The sequence below is a fragment of the Bufo bufo genome, chromosome 2 (assembly GCF_905171765.1).
Source record: "Bufo bufo chromosome 2, aBufBuf1.1, whole genome shotgun sequence".
Taxonomy (NCBI): Eukaryota; Metazoa; Chordata; class Amphibia; order Anura; family Bufonidae; genus Bufo; species Bufo bufo.
Genome location: NC_053390.1, coordinates 507,048,634 through 507,074,046, shown reverse-complemented (window position 1 = coordinate 507,074,046; position 25,413 = coordinate 507,048,634). Strand labels below are relative to the sequence as shown.

General features: G+C 41.9%; 1 protein-coding gene across 3 annotated transcripts in view; it reads left to right on the top strand.

The window, feature by feature from the left end:
- Positions 1-25,413, top strand: part of ELP1 (elongator acetyltransferase complex subunit 1) — a 119,135-nt gene that overhangs the window by 44,572 nt on the left and 49,150 nt on the right. For all 3 annotated transcript variants that reach the window (XM_040417844.1, XM_040417843.1, XM_040417845.1), the window contains 4 exons: positions 3,655-3,733; positions 3,823-3,902; positions 6,502-6,639; positions 10,057-10,142. In XM_040417844.1, coding sequence (XP_040273778.1) covers positions 3,655-3,733; positions 3,823-3,902; positions 6,502-6,639; positions 10,057-10,142 — 383 coding nt within the window. The remainder of the gene's footprint in view (positions 1-3,654; positions 3,734-3,822; positions 3,903-6,501; positions 6,640-10,056; positions 10,143-25,413) is intronic.

Genomic DNA, 25,413 nt, shown 5'->3' with positions numbered 1-25,413 from the left:
ACATGGATCCAGAGATCTCCCCATTCATTGCTCTGCTAGATTTATATTAAGCTGGCAACTCAAGGGGAGTGTCTTTTCTGCTGCAGCTAAGGAGGCGTGTCCATGCTCCCCCTATCACAGCTCAAGAGGAGTGTCTTTTGAGCTGCAGCTAAGGGGGCGTGTCCATGCTCTCCCCATCACAGCTCAGGAGGAGTGTCTTTTCTGCTGAAGCTAAGGGGGCGTGTCTCAGCTCTCCCTATAACAGCTCAGGAGGCAGTTGAAGGATGAAACTGAGCATGTGCGGCCATCTTAGTGAGCAGGTCAAAGAAATAACAGAAAAACAAACAGCAGGTGGCGCTATACAGATATATTTTTATTAATTATCTCTGTGGCTATGCTAAGTTTTAAACTACATGCAATTACAAAAGTATTCAGATCCAGGTGCTGGTTTGAAAACTGTAAAATATTTTTCATGGGACAACCCCTTTAACCCCTTAAGGACACGGGGCGTACCCGTACATCCTGTGTAGTTCTGATCACTGCCGCACGGCCGGCAGTGATCAGAACGGGGTGCCTGCTAAAATCGTTCAGAAGGCACCCTGTGACAATGCCTAGGGGGGGTCCTGTGACCCCCCCCCCCCCGCACTGCCGATCGCTACAAACCGCAGGTCAATTCATACCTGGTCCGCAGGGATCAGAAACCTCAAAGTGCCTATGTTTGAAAGTTAACCCCCCCCCCCCCCGCAGCCCTCTGTGTTTTTGTGTGGGGGGCGGGCACACGATCTTCCGCCCGCCCCCCGTTTATTTTCAGGATGACTGAGCGGTTGAATCAGAGTGTCAGCTCATTGCTGACACTCTGATTCAAACGGCTGACATCTATGCAGATGTCAGCCGTTTTAACCTCTTCCATGCCGCGGTCCGTAGGGACCGTTGTATGGAAGTGGGGATCAGAAAGGGAGCTGCCTTTGCAGCCCCCGGACAGGATGGGGTCACAGAGGGAGGGAGCCCTCCTCCCTCCCCTTCCCCGTCTGCTCAGTTGTGGCAGACGGGGAAGGTTCCCATGGCAACAGGATGCCTTCTCAGGCATCCTGCTGTCCATGGTGCTGAACAGATCTGTGCTAAAGGCAGAGATCTGTTCAGACAAAGAGTAAGTGAAATACAGTACAGTACACTATATAGTGTACTGTAGTGTATTATACAGACATCAGACCCACTGGATCTTCAAGAACCAAGTGGGTCTGGGTAAAAAAAAATTTTTTTAAAAAAGTGAAAAAACTAAAAATTTAAAAAACACATTTATCCCTGATTAAAGATTACAAAAATCGAATTCCCTACACATGTTATATATCACCGCGTCCGTAACGACCTGATCTATAAAACGGTCATGTTACATTCCCTGCACGGTGAACGCCATAAAAAATAATAAAACTATGATGAAATTGAAATTTTGCCCACCTTACCTCCCAAAAAAGGTAATAAAAGTTATCAAAAAAGTCGTATGTACGCCAAAATAGTACCATTCAAACAGTCGCCTCATCCCGCAAAAAATGAGCCTCTACATGAGACAATGGCCCAGACTAAAACATGATTTTTTTTTTTTTTTGTTTCAAAAATGCTTTTTTTATGTTAAACGTAAAGTTTTTTTAAAAAAGTAGACATATTAGGTATTGTCGCGTCCGGAAAACCCTGCTCTATAAAAATACCACATGACCTAAACCCTGAGGTGAACACCGTAAAAAAAATTATAAAAACGGCTTTGGTTTTTTGTTTGACGGTAAGAATAGTGCTGCATGCAGCATTCTCCTTGCCATCAGTTCTGACCAAATTGTTGTAACCTTCAGCGCATATGTGAACAGAATCTTACATATTTTAGTTACAGTCTGTATAATAACCCAGAGCCACATTCATCCTGTCACATACTGCCCCATCACTTTGCATCACATGCACACGTGCCATTTTGCGTCTGGAAAATCCAGTGCCAGCTAAAAGATGAGATTTGTCATGCATAAATAGACCTGCAGTGCATATTTTAACATCTGCAGTTCTTTTAGCAGATTTTCATATTGGATTGCACCCTGTGCAATGCATAGGGTAAGACCCATGGCAAGCACGAGTCAAATCACCATATTTATCTAGACTTGGGGTGCGTCTTATAGTCCGGTGCATCTTATAAAGCGAAAAATACGATAAATGAAGATTATTATTATTATTATTATTATCATTATTATTATTATTATTATTATTATGACAAAGCCACAAAAAGTCTGTATCAGATTCACTCCTGTGTGTATGTAGCCTTCCAGAAGCTCAGCTAAGCTGTTAGGCTGTGTAGATGTTGTTCTTCTAGGTCACTAGTTCTGTCACTTTTGATATCAGTAGTGCATCATGCAATGTGTCACCACCACAACTACAAGAGCCTTGACAGATCCTAATATTAACATGGGCTGCCACGCACCAAGTGTATCCGTCCTACCCCAGAATCAACACGGCATCATGGCTTCCGTTATGAACAGAAGCCATGACACAAATGAAATCATAGCCTGCCCAAAAGCTGTTCAGTGTTGCTTCCAGTGGAAACCCAATTCTGCCTACTTCAATCATAAATTGACATTTTGGTTTTATTCTGGAGCTCCATAAACACAAGCCGGTCAAGAATAGTGACTGGACAAAAATCATGCTGCCCCGTTCTTCAGTGGAGAACTATGTTTACACCATTTCTGCTTCCTTAGTTGTGTTGTTCAGTCCCACGCAATATGGAAGGCAGCTGTCTTGTCAGAACTGCTAGGCTAAAATGCCATGATTTTAACATGGTTCTTAGAAGCCTGATTTTTGTGCGGTGTTTACATGCTTTTGTGTGTATGTGTGGGGGGGGGGTTATTCATACATATTCAGAAATGAGTGAATCAATTATCGTAATACTCAGAGCAGTGGCACAGTTGTCAGATTGTCAGGGCCAGGCAAAACGTCCAGGCTGCGGGGGAGCTTCTTGAGCAGCAGGGACAGCTCCTGGCTTCTCAACAATCTTTTTGATGAAAAGATTGAGTCCTTCATCGTTAATACCGTTTACATACATGGAACTATGCGGGAAAAGAAGCCATCCCAGCGTGCTGCAGTTTACAAAAAAATGCCACTGATGCAAAAAAAATGCATTAAAAGCTATGAAAAATAGAGAAGGGTGCTTTATACTTACATATTATAGCTAACATCTGGTTGCAGAACTTTTTGAAAAATGAAAGTATAGGGAAAACCACCAGGAAAAAAAAGATGCAAAACAACAGTGTTAAAAAGTAAAAGAAGCTATGTGTTAATCCACCCTATTTATTTCCTGGTCTGTTGGGTAGAAGCAAATCTTGAAGCCTATTAACTTGCCATACAAAAGCCATGTAATATATCAAACATTATATGTTAATAGCTGACAATACGTGTTATTCTTGGCATTTTTTTCTGATTTGTATCAGAAACTGAAAACTGGTGTAAAAATAGTTTTAAAGAGAATACAAATTTTATTTCCTTCAAAACATGGTTTATGCACTGGATATGCCCCAAGTATGCCCGGTATTAAGAGGTTTAGGGGACCATTGTACCATATGTCCCAAGTGTAGTATCTCAAATATATTAAAATACACAAAAATAAAACCTTGAAATTCTCACTATGAAATATGTATTTTTTTTCAGTTGTCAGTTTAGAGATGCGTTTGAATGTATGCGGAAACTACGAATAAACTTAAACTTAATTTATGATCACAATCCAAAGGTATGTCTTTCGGTTTGACTTTTCTGTCTTTAATGTAATTATCTGTAGGAATACTGAATAATCGTCTTTTCTTTTTTGTTGTCTTGCAGGCCTTCTTGGACAATGTGGAGCTATTTGTAAGGCAGATTGATTCTGTAAATTATATAAACTTGTTTCTGACGGAAATCAAGTAAGTGCTGTAACTACCTATAATTAAAGGGGTTGTCTCACTTCAGTAAGTGGCATTTATCATGTAGAGAAAGTTAAAACATAGCACCTACTAATTGCAAAGAAAAATTGGGGGTCAGTCAGTCCATTATATTCAGGGGATGCAGGCTCCTCATGCATGCTAGTGGAACCTGCATTCCTTGAACAAAATGGAGGCCGGCACCAAAGAGGTATTATATAGTGTGGGTTCGGCATGCATGAGGAGCCTGCATCCCCTGAATATAATGGAGGCCATTTTGGCACCATAAGAGACATAATATAACGTGGGCTCGGCATGCATGTGGAACCTGCATTCCTTGAATGTAATGTAGGCCAGTATGGCACCAGTTAATGTGGTATTTAGTGTTAGGTTCCCATCTTACTGAGATCACCTTGACGTTTAGCAGACGGGCCCAAATAATTTTGTACAAAATGATTTGCCAAGCATCTCAAATTTCTTAGCGTAGCATTTGCACCAGAGTACTTTCTAATATCTTGCCACTATTGTACTTTATTTGGTTTGCAGAGTACTGTTGCATTGTATATTTTTTTGCCATAGCACTTACTAATGTATTGGGATTGTCCATATTGTCTCCTTTACTGGTTTGATTCATTTTTCCATCACATTATACACTGATCATATCCAGGAGTTACGGCCACTGCTGCAGCAAATGTGCACTCCCATGGTCCCCGCCACCAGAGAGACCAGCACTTTTCCTATAGTGTGCAAGCATGACCACCGCTGCTGAATTTACAGGGTGGTCATAAACACGCAAACAAGCAGTGTATAATGTGATGGAAAAATGAATCCAGCGAGTGACAGAGACAATATGGACAATCCCAATACGTTAAGTGCCTTGCTGGGGACTGGGACTTTGCCTCTATTACGGTTAAAGGAATGCTGACTTTGTTTTTGCTTTTTTGCTCTCATACCTGTAAGATATCGAAGGTATATTTTATTTTAGACAACTTATAAACGTACCTATACATGTAGGGCCTGTATCTAATGTTTCAGACATAGCTGCAGAGCCTACACAGAATAAATGCATGCAGATTGCAGCAGAGCCCCTGTATACTCACTTTTAGAAGTAGGGGCAGAGCCTACATGTAGACATATGTGCCATGCTTACCTAGATTCCGTTGCACTTTACACAGAGCGCTATACACAATGCCATAAACACTACAGAGATATTCATATCCGTCATAACCAGAAAGACACCTGCCACCACACAGGTCAGTGAAAAGTCCTGCTCAGAGATGTAAGATGATTTTGTAGCAATACACCAGGCAGTGCATGCAAGTAATGATATATTGGCATGCACTGGCCAAGCTGTTCTGGCCTAATGTCAAGACTCGTGTGACCAAGCCTCAGGACTGCAGTGGACAGTCTTAAAGGGGTTGTGCAGGGAGTTTATACTGATGACCTATCCTCTGTTATCAATATCTAAATGGGAGGGGTCTGACACCCAGCACCCCTCCACCCACTGATTTGAAGAGGAGGCTTGCTTCCTCTTTATTACACTGCCTCTCGTCCCTGCACAACCCATTTAACACTGGTAATCAGAAGCGCCTTGTCTAAGCTGGTATGATGGAGCCACAGGGCAGTCCTGGCTAAGCTTTCCTGACCAGGCATCAGGCCTGCTCCAACCTAGCTGTTATGACAGGACATCAAGAGCCAAGCTGTTATGATGGAGCTTCAGGATTGCCCTGGCGAAGCTGGTATGATGGGCATGGGTACTAATATGCCCAAGCAGTAACTACAGGGCATCAGCAGTGCTGGGTCCATGTGTCTTGCTCTCTACCTCCCCACCGCTGCCGGACAAGCCCCCTCACCTGACCCTCACTAGAAGCATGGAGCCTTTCACCACCTCAAGACGCTCTGCTGCTTGCTGAGCGCCTGGGTAAACTTGCGAGTCTCAGGGTGAATGGAATGATGTGAAGGCATAGCAGCGACAGGATGGTTGTATCATCACAACCATGTACCGGGGCTGTGTGCAAGGAGAGCAGCCTCCCCTGAAAGATTCCAGTTATTGTGCATATCTGAAAGCAGCTGAAGGGCTCTGCCACTCATCCCGGCCCGCTGCGCTCGGCACAGAATGCAAGGTGCGTCCCAATGTTTGGAAAACACACTCGGCTTGTACCTCACGCGAGAGCACTTCTGTGTCAATATTCTATCCCAAGGGACATGGCTCAATTCAGACCACTCCTTCTGTGTTGTTCACTTGTTGGGATGGCGTTGAAGGGAGTGGATGAGGGGCTCAAAGTAGAGCGGAGCTGGATGTAACCCAACCAAGATAAACAACATGGTCAAGGTTATGTTGGTTAATTGGGCTGCACTTTGGGTAGTTTTTTTTTTCTTCTGATTAATCGCCGAGCACTAGCCTTATATTAACATTGTCTACATGACAAATGTCATTTGCTGAAGTGAGACAACCTTTTAAGGACTATTGTATGTCGTATTAGCAGGCTGACTATATGAAAACTGATTCTAGTGACCTCTGCGTTGTATGAGTTGTTCAAATTCTGCTTTTGCTGCTTTAAGCTTCTATTCCCGATTTCTAATTGTTTGTCTTGGTTTCCAGAGAGGAAGATGTAACTACTACAATGTACCCTACTCGTGCAGCATCTTCAGGCCCTTCTTTCCAGAAATCTGGAGCCAAGAAGGTTGATATAATCTGTGATGCAATGAGAACAGCCATACAAAAACTAAATCCTCAAAAGTATGTGCAAGTTGCTAAGATTTTTTTTATAAGGTGGCCATACATACGTTCAGTTCAGCCAAATATGTATGTGTATTCAGTGGGAAGAGAGGAGAACAAAATGATGGAAAATGTTGCAGATTATGGAATTTATCTTGACCTGTTATATGCTGCTGACATTTTCAGGCCAAGATTACATTTGCATTTCCTTTTTTTTGGTTCTGTCTTAAGAAAAGAAAACTGCTAATGACAGCAGTACTGGATCTGTCATATGACAGACCCCATTGACTATAATGAGTGTCTTTTGCGTTTCTATCATGGTGGCTATAATTTAACTGAAAAAATAGCAATGCATTTTGACCTGTTTTTGCAAAAGTAGGGAAAGAAGCGTCAATGAGAAAAAAATCTAGGTAAAGATCAAAGTAAGTACAAACATATAAAGGACCCAAGTAAAATACAAATGGCCTAAGAAATGCACAATCGCTGCTATACCATCACCTACAATAATATAATAATATATGCTTGGAAAAGTAGCACCGATGTGCAAAAATACCAGTAAAGAGTAACGTAATTACAAACCCATATAACAAGATAACCCAAGATAAACACAACAGCAGATCACCACCTTCAAGCCCCGACGTGTGTTTTTCTCGGTCAGGTTCCCCTAGGGGTAATTGCAATAATAATATGTACATTGGAATTTTACACCACCTCTAGCGTTAGAAAGATCATTTAAAAAAACGAAGATATGAAGTGCAATATGTTTAATTTCTGTTAAATAAGATTAGCTTTGTAATTGTATAGTAATTCAGTGTTCACATTATGTTAGAAACAAAAGGATGCAAAAGCATACTATAATGCTACATTTTACCATCCTGCAGACAATCCTACTTGCTAAACAAACATGTCTTTTTTATAATGGAATATTGATGGATTCCACTGCATGGCATCCAATGGATCCCATTTAATGTTTGTCATGTTTATACCTTAAACACGGGACAAAAGCCTGATGTTAACACAGCCCAAGCCATGCATGGCTGCTTCCCTCAGTGTTCTCCAGGTTCATTGATATTGTTTGTGTAACATGCAAACTTTTGTATTGATTCTAAAGCCAGAAAATGGTGTAAATTTTAGTTCAAATCTACTCTTGACATAGATATAGATTTCATATTCTGCTTTAAGAACAGTCCAAAATGTTCCAGATTTTTTTTTTGTACGCAACACTTAATAAATCAGGCCCTTAACCTCACCCACCGATCATCACAAACGCAGTTCGCTAAGGCAGAAAAGGAATGTTTTGACTGTGTGGCTACAAAAGGGGGCCACTTCTGACAGCTGTTTCATGGGCTACAGTTAGCTAGCTGGGATCTTGGTCTTGCTTATAATTTCTAAACTTTAAAACAAGAAACGTATCCCAGTGAGAGCTGCACAAACTGGCAGCTCTCACTCCCAACCAGATTTCGAAAGGCTGTATCTCTCTCTGGTTTTGTCAGTTTTCAATCAAAACCAAGGCTGTCGCTCTAGCTTGTTTGTTGCCTGAGATATTTTAGATTGAAGGCAATCTTCATTCGCTTAGTTAGAAGTATAGAACAAAGAACAAAAAAATAACTTGGACAACCCCTTTAAGCTTTACTGTAAAATATACAGACCACTTATGTAGTGCTACAGGTTACATGCTACAGTAATTTCGATAACCATTATCACTAGAAAGGAATATCTTTTTTTATACATCTATGGAAAAAAATATCTGACAGTCAAGCATGGTTCAGAGACAGCAGTGATATACCGTATTTTTCGCCCTATAAGACGCACCTAAGTTTTTGAGGAGGAAAAAAGGAAATAAAATAATTTTAACCAAAAGGTGTGCTTTTGGTGGGTTTGAACTAATGGCGGTCTGTGCATGACACTATTATGGGGGATCTGTGGATGATGCACTGTTATGGGGTGGGGGATTTGTGGAGGGCACTGTTATGGGGGGGGGAGCTGTGGATGGCATTATGATGGTGGGGGGGTCTGTGGATGGCATTATGATGGTGTGGGGGGGTCTGTGGATGGCATTATGATGGTGTGGGGGGTCTGTGGATGGCATTATGATGGTGTGGGGGGTCTGTGGATGGCATTATGATAGTGGGGGGGGGATCTGTGGATGGCATTGTGATGGTGGGGGGTCTGTGGATGGCATTATGATGGTGTGGGGGGTCTGTGGATGGCATTATGATGGTGTGGGGGGTCTGTGGATGGCATTATGATGGTGTGGGGGGGGGGGATCTGTGGATGGCATTGTGATGGTGGGGGGGGGGGGGGATCTGTGGATGGCATTATAATGGTGGGGGGGATCTCTGTCCCGCCGTTCAGTATGTACGGTATACATAGTGTTAATCATCATATCTAAACTCCGCTCCCCATGTGTACCGTACTTACCGGTACACGTCAGGCTCCTGTAGTAAGCGCTAGCAGGCAGGCCGGGCTGCAGGCTGGGGGGGAAAAAAGTGTGTCTTATGGGGCAAAAAATACGGTAGGTGTGAGGGTTGTATTTTTCTGGCTTTGTGGTTATTTGGTCCTCCATAAGGGCTCATTCCATTACACATGTTCACACAAGACTTTTGGCTGCATTTTGTTTTAAAAATTATTTTTATATGATCTAAACATTGGTGTCAAATAACACACCCCATGTTGCAACCACACACCCTTTCTATCCATGTAAACTTGGGTAGTATTTATTTTTGGGATAGTGACAATCCTTGATCTACTGCATCTGTAATGACTTATTGATGGATCACAGAAAACATTGTTGAACTAACTCTGTTTTCTGTTCATCTCACCGACCAAAAAACAGAATAAAAAGCAATAAAAAATGGTACCAATGAAAACGACAAATATTTTTTTAAAGAAAAACAAGCCCTCACACAGTTATGCGGTGTCAAATTTAAAAATGCTATTGGTGTTGGAATGCAGCGACACAAACAAATTATTTTGTTAAATAGTTGTTTGTATTAGTAAGACATAATATAATAAGTTTGGCATCGTAATCGTACTGACCCGTAGAATAAAGTTATACCACACTGTGAACTCTGTATAAATAGATCCTAAAAAATGTGTTTTGGGATTTATTTTTGCAGATTATTTTTTTTTTTTTCCTCTCCCAAAAAAAATAAAAACGCAGTTCATCCTGCAAAATGTAAGGTATCATACAACTAAATTAAAGAAAAAAATTTGAATATTATGACTGCTATAACACAGAGGGTAAAAAACGTTTCTGGTCTTAAAGGCTAAAATTGCTTGTCACTAAGGGGTTAAAATGCACTTTAGTCACCTAAGTTGTGTGCCAACTTTTTTTATTTGAGATATAAATTCAAAATCTACAGCTTTTTCAATTTTAATGTGACTGTTGGGTTTTAATCTCTTTAATTGCCTTTTTGCTTTTTTTCTCCTGCTTAGATATTGTTTATCTATACTCACGTCTTATGTCAGGAAGACAACCCCAGAGCTGGAAACTGCTCTTTTGAAAGTCCATGAGCTCAGAGGTAAGCTTTGTCTGCTGTAATTTTCTCCCAGTTGTGAACTTTAGAAATAGTATTCTACTTCATTTTGTTAAAGTCACTAATAAAACTGCAGTATAAAACTTGAAAATAGAACATAAAATTGGCTTTGTACAACTAACAAAAACCTGCAGCATCTCAAATTAAAACTTATAGATGTACCCCACATTAAAGAGGTTATCCCATGGCTAATGTAAAAAATCATATAGAACATGACAATCTCATTCTAACAAAGCAAGAACCAGCCCTGTACATCACATGGATCCCGAGTGTCTGTTCTGCTGCAGCTCAGGGGGCATGTCTCAACTCTCCCCATCACAGCTCAGGAGGCAGTTGAAGGATGGAAATGAGCATGTGCGGCCATCTCAATGAGCAGGTCAAAGAAATAAGAAAAAAACAAACTGCAGGTGGCGCTATATAGATACATGTTATTGAATAACTCAGTGGCTATGCTAAGTTTTTAATTACATGCAATTAAAAAAAAGTATTCAGATCCAGGTGCTGGTTTGCAAAATGTAGAATCCTTTTCGTGGGACAACCCCTTTAAGAAGAACTATGGCAACTGTGATCTTGGGTGTATCTGGTACTGCAGCTCAATCCCATTGTTCTAATCCAAAACTAATATTTCATTTGTGTAATAAAAAAAAAGTAACACAGTAGCATAGTATATAAGGCCGAAAAAAGACATTTGTCCATCCAGTTCGGCCTGTTATCCTGCAAGTTGATCCAGAGGAAGGCAAAAAAAAAAACTGAGGTAGAAGCCAATTTTCCCCACTTAAAGGGGAAAAAAATTCCTGTGTGACTCGAATTACGCAATCAGAATAACTCTCTGGATCAACGACCCCTCTCTAGTAGCTATAGCCTGTAATATTACACTCCAGAAATACATCCAGGCCCCTCTTGAACTCTTTTAGTGAACTCACCATCACCACCTCCTCAGGCAGAGAGTTCCATAGTCTCACTGCTCTTACCGTAAAGAATCCTCTTCTATGTTTGTGTACAAACCTTCTTTCCTCCAGACGCAGAGGATGTCCCCTTGTCACAGTCCTGGGGATAAATAGATGATAGGAGAGATCTCTGTACTGACCCCTGATATATTTATACATGGTAATTAGATCTCCCCTCAGTCGTCTTTTTTCTAATGTTGATAATCTTTCATGGTACTGTTTTCCCCCCTATTCCAGTTATTACTTTAGTTGCCCTCCTCTGTACCCTCTCCAGTTCTGCTATGTCTGCCTTGTTCACAGGAGCCCAGAACTGTACACAGTACTCCATGTGTGGTCTCACTAGTGATTTGTAAAGTGGTAGGACTATGTGCTCATCATGGGCATCTATGCCCCTTTTGATGCAAACCATTAGCTTATTCTCCTTGGCAGCAGCTGCCTGACACTGGTTTTTACAGCTTAGTTTGCTGTTCACTAAAATCACTAGGTCCTTTTCCATGTCAGTGTTACCCAGTGTTTTACCATTTTAGCATGTACGGGTGACTTGCATTATTCCTTCCCATGTGCATAACCTTACATTTGTCAGTGTTAAACCTCATCTGCCACTTATCTGCCCAAGCCTTCAATCTATCCAGATCCCTCTGTAGCAGTATACTGTCCTCTTCCGTGTCAATTACTGTACACAGTTTAGTGTCATCTGCAAAAATTAATATTTTACTGTGCAAGCCTTCTACAAGATCATTAATAAATATATTGAAGAGAATAGGGCCCAATACTGACCCCTGAGGTACCCCAATCTGCGTGTGTACCGTTAATAACCACACTCTGTTTTCTATCACTCAGCCAGTTACTTACCCACTTACAGACATTTTCTCCCAGTCCAAGCATTCTCATTTTATATACTAACCTTTTGTGTGGTACAGTGTCAAATGCTTTGGAGAAGTCCATATATACGACATCCATTGATTTGCCACTGTCAAGTCTAGAACTTACCTTCTCATAGAAACTGATTAAATTAGTTTGACATGACCGATCCCTCATGAAGCCATGCTGATATGGCGTTATTTGCTTATTTTCATTGAGGTACTCCAAGATAGCAAAACGTGTGAAAGATGAGGGGGCACACACACATGGGAAACACTGGATGGTTAGGTGAATATGATTTAATATTCTAAAAACAAACCCCTAAAATATACGTAAAACATATACTGTAACAACCTATAAATTTACATGTATGTCAATACTGATGGCAAAATCATATAAGCGCTGGCGTGAACACTGCTGTGGGTATTGTGAAATCACAAACAGTCCATACAGGCAATATCCCAATTCAAATGGTAGTGCGTACACCCTCCAGTATGTAGATTTGTATATGCACAGGCGTGCAAACTACTGTAGGTGTGGTAAAGTCACATATAGTCCATACACGCAATAGGGAAATAACCGCACAGTATGTTCCAATAGCTATGGTGGTGTTGGATATCCAGAGAACACACCAGTGATTCTATGGACTATGTCCAATTAACACACTGACATCCAATGTTCATAGGTCAGTGGAGCGCAGTTGGATAAACTTCCCAGTTACTTACAGTATCCAGCCGCTTGCGCTCACCCGGTCTCTCCCCTCCTTGCTGCCTGGCCGCAGCGCTGATTTCCCAGGTGGCCGTACCTGACCGACTGTGGCGTCCCACGTGACCTGGTGATCTGGGGTTCCGGGCGGACGCTTCGATGACGTCACTGCTATGCGGCGGCAATTTCAAATTCGGAAGTGAATCTCATGCGCTTACAGCTTGGTATCCAGTTTCTTTAATCTTTAGCTTGAATCCACGCTCACTCTGTAATGCCAGACGCGTTTCAGGGTCTTACACCCCTTCCTCAGTGGCCACCGAGTGAGTGGATTCTCACTCCTTTTAAATGGTATTGACCCTCCCACAATTGTGCTTTTTTTCAGCTTGTTTCAATATGTGGAGTGGATTTGGTTGCTATTTGCATCACTTTTGCAATTTATACTTAAAACATAAAACATAATTAAAAAGACATGGTAATAAATATTGTTCCCCACATAGTAACTACAATGTTAAAACATTAAAACAATGTGCTCAGAGTGGAGCTGCAAGGTCAGGGATACATTTAGTGGAAAAAACGCATCAAAACCGCAGCCATGTGAACTGCGTTTTACATGCGGTTTTTGTAATCCAATGTTCTATAGGGCAAAGTGATCCCTCCCAAGGGACTTGGACCAAAACCGCATCAATGTATTTCAATCTTATCTGTGGCTATATGATTTGTTCCTCAAAATTCATGTGTTGATGGGGTAATTGATAGTTGTGTAAGAGGAGCCGTCCCGTGGGGAGGGGAATCACGGTGTCAAATTATTGATCAAACTGCGATATCTCATCCCCACCGGACAGCCCCCCGCAATCACAGGAAACCGAAAACCTCCATCTCAGCATTTAGACCCTTCGGTATAATAGTATCATACTCGAAGATTCTGCGGGATTCCTGTCGTGACATGTGTGCAATATGGTTGTCTCCTCTCCACATTTTTTTGACCCTCTCTATGGCAGTGAATTTTAGGCCAGTTGGGTCACAATTGTGTTGAATTTTAAAATGTTTCGATAGGGAGTGTGTTTCTAAACCTTTCTTGATGTTTGCCACATGTTCAGCTACCCTTTTTTTGAGTGTCCTTTTGGTCCTACCTATATATTGTTTCCTACACCCACATTCCAACAGATATATAACATCGGTAGAATCACAGGTGAGGCATTCCTGTATCTCTACACTGAAGGAATTTGTTGTGGATTTTACGCAAGTTTGTTTTTTTAGGGAAACTTGTAATCTTGCAATTTGTGCATCTGCCACATTTAAAAAATCCATTGGTTGTTAGCCAGTTGTTCTTTTGTTGCTGTTGCCTATCCTTTTTGCCTTTCACAGTTGGGGCTATTTTACCTGCCAAATTGTTTGCCCTTGTGTACGTTATTTTTGGTACATCGCTCAAAAGTGGGCCAATTAGTTTATCATTTAGCAGATGTCCCCAATGTTTGCGAATGCTTCTTTCCATCACTCTATATTGTGAGCTAAATGGAAGAATAATTCTTAGTGTTTCGTCTCGTGGTTGTGATGCCCCTATCTCAAAGAACCCCTCTCGTTCCATCTTCTTGACTTTTTCCAATGATTTATCTATCAACTGGACTGGGTAGTCTCTTTCTAGCAATTGTTTCTTCAAGCTAGCAGCCTCTTCATCAAACTTGCTATCAACTGTACAGTTCCGCTTGAGTCTGCGGAACTGACTTGTTGGTATGTTGGTCAGCCACCGCGGAAGGTGGCAGCTAGCAAATCTGATGAAGCTGTTTTTGGCTACGGGCTTGAAAAACGTACTGCATTGCAGTCTGCAATCCCTAATCCATATCTCTCCAAGAACTCTACTTTTTCTTGACTGATAGTCGGACTAAATACAAGATTCTTGTCATTTTTGTTGATGTCACTAAGGAATACATCAAGAGATTCCACAGTGTTACACCAAATGAACAAGATATCATCAATGTACCGCCGCCACAGCACCAGATCCGTCCCCAGCCTGGGTAGGATGATCTCTCTCTCCCATTGAGCCAAAAAGAGGTTGGCATAGCTGGGGGCGAATCTGGTGCCCATGGCGGTACCGGTACACTGCAGATAAAACTCCTGCTCAAAGGAGAAATAATTATGGGCTAAAATGTATCTCACTCCATCTAGTAGGAATTCTAACTGTTCCACAGGGAGCCCAGCATCTCCTGACAATTGCTCATATAGTGCCTGTGTCCCCCTGGTATGTTCAATGACTGTGTAGAGGGATCCAACATCCAATGTCCCCAAGATCCACCCATCTACCCAATTGACTTCTTCCAATGTTTTAATGATGTCAGTGGTGTCACGGATGTATGATGGCACCCGCTTGACATAAGGTTGAAGCCATTGATCAATGTACTTGGATAGATTACATGATATCGATTGAATCCCCGACACTATCGGGCGACCTGGAGGTGCTTCCAGGTTCTTGTGGATCTTGGGGACACAGTAGAACATTGGGATTCTCTCAGTGTGCAGGATGAATTTGGCTTCCTGGTCAGAAAGAAACTCAGCTTTTACCCCCTTTGCACAGTACTCTTTCAAAATATTATAATATTCCTGTGTGGGGACTCCAAGATAGCAGCATCTCTTAGAAAACCCTCAAACAGTTTACCCACGACAGATGTTAAACTTACCAGCCTATAGTTTCCGGGCTCTGTTTTTGGACCCTTTTTGAATATTGGCACTACATTTGCTATGCGCCGAAGAAATAACGGTCTGGCTATGACATTACTTAATTCTCTTAGGATGCGGGGGTGTATGCCATCTGGTCCCAGCGATTTGTCCATTTTAATCTTTTTAAGATGCCGCTGTACTTCTTCCTGGGTCAGACAGGGCACTTTTAATGGGGAATTAATTTTTACATTCTGCATTTCATCTGACAGTTTATTTTCTTCAGTGAATACAGTTCAGAAAAAAATATTTAATAGCTTTGCTTTCTGCTCATCGCTCTCTGCAACTCCCTCCTTATTACTCTGTAGAGGGCAATTTTTGAATATTGCAGCAGTAAGGAAACATTACATACCAAGGTTGCTAATAGAGCCCTATTTGCATTTATTATGGCACTTTAGATTAGAAGGACTGTATTCAGCTGACAGCACTGGGGGAGCACAGGTGGGAATTTGATTTCCTGTAACCGTTTTCCTCTTGCATTGCTCCCATTCAAGAAAGGGGGGTTTGGAAAGCTGAAGTGCATCACAGGTAATGTAACTTATTGGAAACCTTCAAAAAATTGGTCTGCTCACTGATTAGATACCAGAATAGCTGGTGTGCCAAATAACCTAATTTTATTCTGTATTCCAAAGAAAAAAGAGAGTAACTCATACCTATAGAAAAAACACCAACATAATAACTTAGCACTAATGAATTACATAGATACAAATGACCATGCATCCAGGAGACTGATCTACCCCAATGGCTTACATTCAATGATCTATCTGCAACAGATCAATTTTCAGTATTATTACTAGAAAAGCAATCAACACAATTTATACGATATTGCAGTGCCTGTCAATATTGGGTACAGTTATATTCAACATATACACTCCCCTAAAGAATTATTAGGAACACCTGTTCTATTTCTCATTAATGCAATTATCTAGTCAACCAATCACATGGCAGTTGCTTCAATGCATTTAGGGGTGTGGTCCTGGTCAAGACAATCTCCTGAACTCCAAACTGAATGTCAAAATGGGAAAGAAAGGTGATTTAAGCAATTTTGAGCGTGGCATGGTTGTTGGTGCCAGACGGGCTGGTCTGAGTATTTCACAATCTGCTCAGTTACTGGGATTTTCACGCACAACCATTTCTAGGGTTTACAAAGAATGGTGTGAAAAGGGAAAAACATCCAGTATGCGGCAGTCCTGTGGGCAAAAATGCCTTGTGGATGCTAGAGGTCAGAGGAGAATGGGCCGACTGATTCAAGCTGATAGAAGAGCAACGTTGACTGAAATAACCATTAGTTACAACCGAGGTATGCAGCAAAGCATTTGTGAAGCCACAACACGCACAACCTTGAGGTGGATGGGCTACAACAGCAGAAGACCCCACTGGGTACCACTCATCTCCACTGCAAATAGGAAAAAGAGGCTACAATTTGCACGAGCTCACCAAAATTGGACTGTTGAAGACTGGAAAAATGTTGCCTGGTCTGATGAGTCTCGATTTCTGTTGAGACATTCAAATGGTAGAGTCCGAATTTGGCGTAAACAGAATGAGAACATGTATCCATCCTCTGATGGCTACTTCCAGCAGGATAATGCACCATGTCACAAAGCTCGAATCATTTTAAATTGGTTTCTTGAACATGACAATGAGCTCACTGTACTAAAATGGCGCCCCACAGTCACCAGATCTCAACCCAATAGAGCATCTTTGGGATGTGGTGGAACGGGAGCTTCGTGCCCTGGATGTGCATCCCTCAAATCTCCATCAACTGCAAGATGCTATCCTATCAATATGGGCCAACATTTCTAAAGAATGCTATCAGCACCTTGTTGAATCAATGCCACGTAGAATTAAGGCAGTTCTAAAGGCAAAAGGGGGTCCAACACCGTATTAGTATGGTGTTCCTAATAATTCTTTAGGTGAGTGTAGATGTAAAACAGGTACTGTTCGATATAAAAATATTTAGTGTTGCAAATATATGGATGGTACTCTTGGTACTATGCACCTTTCACCTCTTAGCAGTGTCCACCGTCTGATTAATGATTATAACTAGTGTCATGGCAGGATTTTTGTGTGATCCCTAAACAAAGGATCTGACCATTCTGTCTGCATTGCTCCAAATAAAAATTCTCTCTAGGGGAAAAAAAATGTTCCTTAAATGAGAAGACATGACTCATGGTGGTATTTGAGACTTCCTCTTCTGACCAAAATGATCAGAAGATTCCTTTAATTAACCCCTTAAGGACTCAGCCCTATTTCACCTTAAAGACCAGGCCATTTTTTGCAAATCTGACCAGTGTCACTTTAAGTGCTGATAACTTTAAAACGCTTTGACTTATCCAGGCCATTCTGAGATTGTTTTTTCGTCATATATTGTACTTCATGACACTGGTAAAATGAAGTAAAAAAAAAAATCATTTTTATTTATAAAAAAAATACCAAATTTACAAAAAAAATTGCTATTTTCTAAGTTTCAATTTCTCTACTTCTATAATACATAGTAATACCTCCAAAAATAGTTACTTTACATTCCCCATATGTCTACTTAATGTTTAGATCACTTTTGGAATGATATTTTATTTTTTGGGGATGTTACAAGGCTTAGGCTACTTTCACACTTGCGTTCGGGGTTCCGTTTGAAGGCTCTCACAAGCGGCCCTGAACGCATCAGAATGCATCAGTTTGGCACCGTTTGGCCTCCGTTCCGCTCAGCAGGCGGACACCCGAACGCAGCTTGCAGCGTTCGGGTGTCCGCCTGGCCGTGCGGAGCCAAACGGATCCGTCCAGACTTACAATGCAAGTCAATGGGGACTGATCCGTGTGACGTTGACACAATATGGTGCAATTGCAAACGGATCCATCCCCCATTGACTTTCAATGTAAAGTCAGGAGTCCCTATTAATATACCATCAGATCGGAGTTTTCTCCAATCCGATGGTATATTTTAACTTGAAGCGTCCCCATCACCATGGGAACGCCTCTATGTTAGAATATACCATCGGATTTGAGTTAGATCGTGAAACTCAGATCCGACAGTATATTCTAACACAGGCGTTCCCATGGTGATGGGGACGCTTCAAGTTAGAATACAGGGAGTGCAGAATTATTAGGCAAGTTGTATTTTTGAGGATTAATTTTATTATTGAACAACAACCATGTTCTCAATGAACCCAAAAAACTCATTAATATCAAAGCTGAATATTTTTGGAAGTAGTTTTTAGTTTGTTTTTAGTTTTAGCTATTTTAGTGGGATATCTGTGTGTGCAGGTGACTATTACTGTGCATAATTATTAGGCAACTTAACAAAAAACAAATATATACCCATTTCAATTATTTATTTTTACCAGTGAAACCAATATAACATCTCAACATTCACAAATATACATTTCTGACATTCAAAAACAAAACAAAAACAAATCGGTGACCAATATAGCCACCTTTCTTTGCAAGGACACTCAAAAGCCTGCCATCCAAGGATTCTGTCAGTGTTTTGATCTGTTCACATCAACATTGCGTGCAGCAGCAACCACAGCCTCCCAGACACTGTTCAGAGAGGTGTACTGTTTTCCCTCCTTGTAAATCTCACATTTGATGATGGACCACAGGTTCTCAATGGGGTTCAGATCAGGTGAACAAGGAGGCCATGTCATTAGATTTTCTTCTTTTATACCCTTTCTTGCCAGCCACGCTGTGGAGTACTTGGACGCGTGTGATGGAGCATTGTCCTGCATGAAAATCATGTTTTTCTTGAAGGATGCAGACTTCTTCCTGTACCACTGCTTGAAGAAGGTGTCTTCCAGAAACTGGCAGTAGGACTGGGAGTTGAGCTTGACTCCATCCTCAACCCGAAAAGGCCCCACAAGCTCATCTTTGATGATACCAGCCCAAACCAGTACTCCACCTCCACCTTGCTGGCGTCTGAGTCGGACTGGAGCTCTCTGCCCTTTACCAATCCAGCCACGGGCCCATCCATCTGGCCCATCAAGACTCACTCTCATTTCATCAGTCCATAAAACCTTAGAAAAATCAGTCTTGAGATATTTCTTGGCCCAGTCTTGACGTTTCAGCTTGTGTGTCTTGTTCAGTGGTGGTCGTCTTTCAGCCTTTCTTACCTTGGCCATGTCTCTGAGTATTGCACACCTTGTGCTTTTGGGCACTCCAGTGATGTTGCAGCTCTGAAATATGGCCAAACTGGTGGCAAGTGGCATCTTGGCAGCTGCACGCTTGACTTTTCTCAGTTCATGGGCAGTTATTTTGCGCCTTGGTTTTTCCACACGCTTCTTGCGACCCTGTTGACTATTTTGAATGAAAAGCTTGATTGTTCGATGATCACGCTTCAGAAGCTTTGCAATTTTAAGAGTGCTGCATCCCTCTGCAAGATATCTCACTATTTTTGACTTTTCTGACCCTGTCAAGTCCTTCTTTTGACCCATTTTGCCAAAGGAAAGGAAGTTGCCTAATAATTATGCACACCTAATATAGGGTGTTGATGTCATTAGACCACACCCCTTCTCATTACAGAGATGCACATCACCTAATATGCTTAATTGGTAGTAGGCTTTCGAGCCTATACAGCTTGGAGTAAGACAACATGCATAAAGAGGATGATGTGGTCAAAATACTCATTTGCCTAATAATTCTGCACTCCCTGTATACTAAAAGAACTGTGTACATGACTGCCACCTGCTGCCGACCCCCCCTTTCCCGCCCTAATTAAAATGACCGACCCCCCCATCATTGGTGGCAGCGGAGAGTTCCGATCGGAGTCCCAGTTTAATCGCTTGGACTCCGATCGGTAACCATGGCAACCAGGACGCTACTGCATTCCTGGCTGCCATGGTTACTTAGCAATTTTAGAAGCATTATACTTACCTGCGATGTCTGTGACAGGCTGGGCGCTCCTCTTACTGGTAAGTGAAAGGTCTGTGCGGCGCATTGCTGGCCACCAATGAGTTAAAAACAGGGGGGGAGAAGGGGCCGGCCGCACTGGCCACCAATGAGTTAAATACAGGGGAGGGAGGGAGGGGGGGGGTGTCTGCCATGTACACAGATCTTTTAGTATATTCTAACTTGAAGCGTCCCCATCACCATGGGAACGCCTCTGTGTTAGAATATACTGTCGGATCTGAGTTTTCACGAAGTGAAAAATCAGATCTGAAAAAAAAAGTTATGCAGACGGATCCGTTCTGAACGGATACAAGCGTTTGCATTATAGGAGCGGATCCGTCTGTACAGACACCAGACGGATCCGCTCCTAACGCAAGTGTGAAAGTAGCCTCAGAAGTTTAGAAGCAAATCTTGAAATTTTTCTGAAATTTTCAAAAACCCAATTTTTAGGGACCAGTTCAGGTCTGAAGTCACTTTGCGAGGCTTACATAATAGAAACCACCCAAAAATGACCCCATTCTATAAACTACACCCCTCAAGGTATTCAAAACAGATTTTACAAACTTTGCTAACCTGTTAGGTGTTCCACAAAAATTAATGGAAAATAGAGATACAATTTCAAAATGTTACTTTTTTGGCAGATTTTCCATTTTAATAATTTTTTTACGGTTACAAAGCAAGGGTTAACAGCCAAACCAAACTCAATATTTATGGCCCTGATTCTGTAGTTTACAGAAACACCCCATATGTGGTCGTAAACCGCTGTACAGGCACACGGCAGGGCGCAGAAGGAAAGGAATGCCATACGGTTTTTGGAAGGTAGGTTTTGCTGGACTGTTTTTTTGAAGCCCCCTGATGAACCCCTAGAGTAGAAACTCCATAAAAGTGACCCCATCTAAGAAACTACACCCCTCAAGGTATTCAAAACTGATTTTACAAATGTCGTTAACCCTTTAGGTGTTCCACAAGACTTATTGGCAAATGGAGATGAAATTTCAGAATACATTTTTTTTGGGCAAATTATCAATTTTAACCACCTCAGCCCCCAGTGCTTAAACACCCTGAAAGACCAGGCCACTTTTTACACTTCTGACCTACACTACTTTCACCGTTTATTGCTCGGTCATGCAACTTACCACCTAAATGAATTTTACCTCCTTTTCTTCTCACTAATAGAGCTTTCATTTGGTGGTATTTGATTGCTGCTAAAATTTTTACTTTTTTTGTTATTAATCGAAATGTAACGATTTTTTTGCAAAAAAATGACATTTTTCACTTTCAGTTGTAAAATTTTGCAAAAAAAACGACATCCAAATATAAATTTTGCTCTAAATTTATTGTTCTACATGTCTTTGATAAAAAAAAAATGTTTGGGTAAAAAAAAAATGGTTTGGGTAAAAGTTATAGCGTTTACAAACTATGGTACAAAAATGTGAATTTCCGCTTTTTGAAGCAGCTCTGACTTTCTGAGCACCTGTCATGTTTCCTGAGGTTCTACAATGCCCAGACAGTACAAACACCCCACAAATGACCCCATTTCGGAAAGTAGACACCCTAAGGTATTCGCTGATGGGCATAGTGAGTTCATAGAACTTTTTATTTTTTGTCACAAGTTAGCGGAAAATGATGATTTTTTTTCTTACAAAGTCTCATATTCCACTAACTTTTGACAAAAAATAAAAACTTCCATGAACTCACTATGCCCATCAGCGAATACCTTGGGGTGTCTTCTTTCCAAAATGGGGTCACTTGTGGGGTAGTTATACTGCCCTGGCATTCTAGGGGCCCAAATGTGTGGTAAGGAGTTTGAAATCAAATTCTGTAAAAAATGACCAGTGAAATCCGAAAGGTGCTCTTTGGAATATGGGCCCCTTTGCCCACCTAGGCTGCAAAAAAGTGTCACACATCTTGTATCTCCGTACTCAGGAGAAGGTGGGGAATGTGTTTTGGGGTGTCTTTTTACATATACCCATGCTGGGTGAGAGAAATATCTTGGTCAAATGCCAACTTTGTATAAAAAAATGGGAGAAGTTGTCTTTTGCCAAGATATTTCTCTCACCCAGCATGGGTATATGTAAAATGACACCCCAAAACACATTCCCCACCTTCTCCTGAGTACGAGGATACCAGATGTGTGACACTTTTTTGCAGCCTAGGTGGGCAAAGGGGCCCATATTCCAAAGAGCACCTTTCGGATTTCACAGGTCATTTTTTACAGAATTTGATTTCAAACTCCTTACCACACATTTGGGCCCCTAGAATGCCAGGGCAGTATAACTACCCCACAAGTGACCCCATTTTGGAAAGAAGAGACCCCAAGGTATTCGCTGATGGGCATAGTGAGTTCATGGAAGTTTTTATTTTTTGTCACAAGTTAGTGGAATATGAGACTTTGTATGAAAAAAAATAAAAAAATCATCATTTTCCACTAACTTGTGACAAAAAATAAAAAATTCTAGGAACTTGCCATGCCCCTCACGGAATACCTTGGGGTGTCTTCTTTCCAAAGTGGGGTCACTTGTGGGGTAGTTATACTGCCCTGGCATTTTCCAGGGGCCCTAATGTGTGGTAAGTAGGTAAATGACCTGTGAAATCCGAAAGGTGCTCTTTGGAATGTGGCCCCCTTTGCCCACCTAGGCTGCAAAAAAGTGTCACACATCTGGTATCTCCGTACTCAGGAGAAGGTGGGGAATGTGTTTTGTGGTGTCATTTTACATATACCCATGCTGGGTGAGAGAAATATCTTGGCAAAAGACAACTTTTCCCATTTTTTTATACAAAGTTGGCATTTGACCAAGATATTTATCTCACCCAGCATGGGTATATGTAAAAAGACACCCCAAAACACATTCCTCAACTTCTCCTGAATACAGAGATACCAGATGTGTGACACTTTTTTGCAGCCTAGGTGGGCAAAGGTGCCCAAATTCCTTTGAGGAGGGCATTTTTAGACATTTGGATACCAGACTTCTCCTCACACTTTGGGGCCCCTAAAATGCCAGTGCAATATAAATACCCCACATGTGACCCCATTTTGGAAAGAAGACACCCCAAGGTATTCAATGAGGGGCATGGCGAGTTCATAGAAAAAAATTTTTTTGGGCACAAGTTAGCAGAAATTGATTTTTTTGATTTTGTTCTCACAAAGTCTCCCTTTCCGCTAACTTGGGACAAAAATTTCAATCTTTCATGGACTCAATATGCCCCTCAGCGAATACCTTGGGGTGTCTTCTTTCCAAAATGGTGTTATTTGTGGGGTGTTTGTACTGCCCTGGCATTTGAGGGTCTCCGCAATCATTACATGTATGCCCAGCATTAGGAGTTTCTGCTATTCTCCTTATATTGAGCATACAGGTAATGAGATTTTTTTTTTCCGTTCAGCCTCTGGGCTGAAAGAAAAAAATGAACGGCACAGATTTCTTCATTCGCATCGATCAATGTGGATGAAAAAATCTCTGCCAAAAAAAGAAAAAGGAGGGGAAAGGCGTCTGCCAGGACATAGGAGCTCCGCCCAACATCCATACCCACTTAGCTCGTATGCCCTGGCAAACCCGATTTCTCCATTCACATCAATCGATGTGGATGAATAAATCATTGCCGGGATTTTTTTTTTTATATATACAAAGTGTTTGCCAAAGTATATGAACACCGCCACCTCCTCAGCTCATATGCCTCGGCAAACGTATCTTTTACTGCAGAGGAGAAATCTCGTCTTGCAGCGCCGCATACACCGACTTACGTGTAATCTGACAGCAGCGCAATGCTTCTGTCAGAATGCACATCAGTGCTGCAGCTAGTCGATCGGTTGGTCCACCTGAAAGGTAAAAAAAACAAAACAAAAAAGAAAAAACCAGGCCGCAACGCAATAACTTTATTAACTTTAGAACAGAACATATTAACTTTTTTTAAACTTTTTAAACTTTTTTACTTACCGGTATTTTTTTTTTTGTTTCTTTTTTTTACCTTTATAGAACAAACCTCTCCTTCCCCATGGGACAATGTGCAAAGCGCAAATCGCCCAAAGATGTGGCGAAGTACGTTATGCACTTTATCCCAGGTGAAAGGAGAGGTTTGCAGCAGCTGTGAGTAAAAGGGCCCTAATAGCCCTGTGTGCCTGTCCTGTGAGATGCAATCCCTATGCTAGGTGTACCTGTGTGTGGTACTTCCGGAAACACTCACCTAAGCATAGGGCAGGGTGGTCAGGGCAGTCAGGACAGAAATAGCGGGTGTCACGCCTTATTCCACTCCTGCTACAGACACGACATTTTTTTCGGGGTGGCGGTTGGGTTGAGGTACCAGCAACGACACTGGGGAAATGTCGCTCGTGTAGACGGCTAACTACACTGGTGGATGGGGCCACGGAACCTCCTGGGTAAAGGAGGTTCGCGATGATCTCTTCCTGGAATTTGAGGAAGGATCCTGTTCTCCCAGCCTTACTGTAGAGAACAAAACTATTATACAGCGCCAATTGAATTAAATATACAGACACCTTCTTATACCAGCGTCTGGTTCTGCGGGAAACTAAATAGGGAGCCAACATCTGGTCATTGAAGTCCACCCCTCCCATGAGCGCATTATAGTCGTGGACTGAGAGGGGCTTTTCAATGACACGGGTTGCCCTTTCAATTTGGATTGTCGTGTCTGCGTGAATGGAGGAGAGCATGTAAACGTCACGCTTGTCTCTCCATTTCACCGCGAGCAGTTCTTCGTTACACAAGGCAGCCCTCTCCCCCCTTGCAAGACGGGTGGTTACAAGCCGTTGGGGGAAGCCCACGCGACTAGTTCGCGCGGTGCCACAGGCGCAAATCCGTTCTAGAAACAAATGCCTAAAGAGGGCCACACTTGTGTAAAAATTGTCCACATAAAGATGGTACCCCTTGCCGAATAAGGGTGACACCAAGTCCCAGACTGTCTTCCCACTGCTCCCCAGGTAGTCAGGGCAACCGACCGGCTCCAGGGTCTGATCTTTTCCCTCATAGATCCAAAATTTGTGGGTATAGCCTGTGGCCCTTTCACAGAGCTTATACAATTTGACCCCATACCGGGCACGCTTGCTTGGGATGTATTGTTTGAAGCCAAGGCGCCCGGTAAAATGTATTAGGGACTCGTCTACGCAGATGTTTTGCTCAGGGGTATACAAATCTGCAAATTTC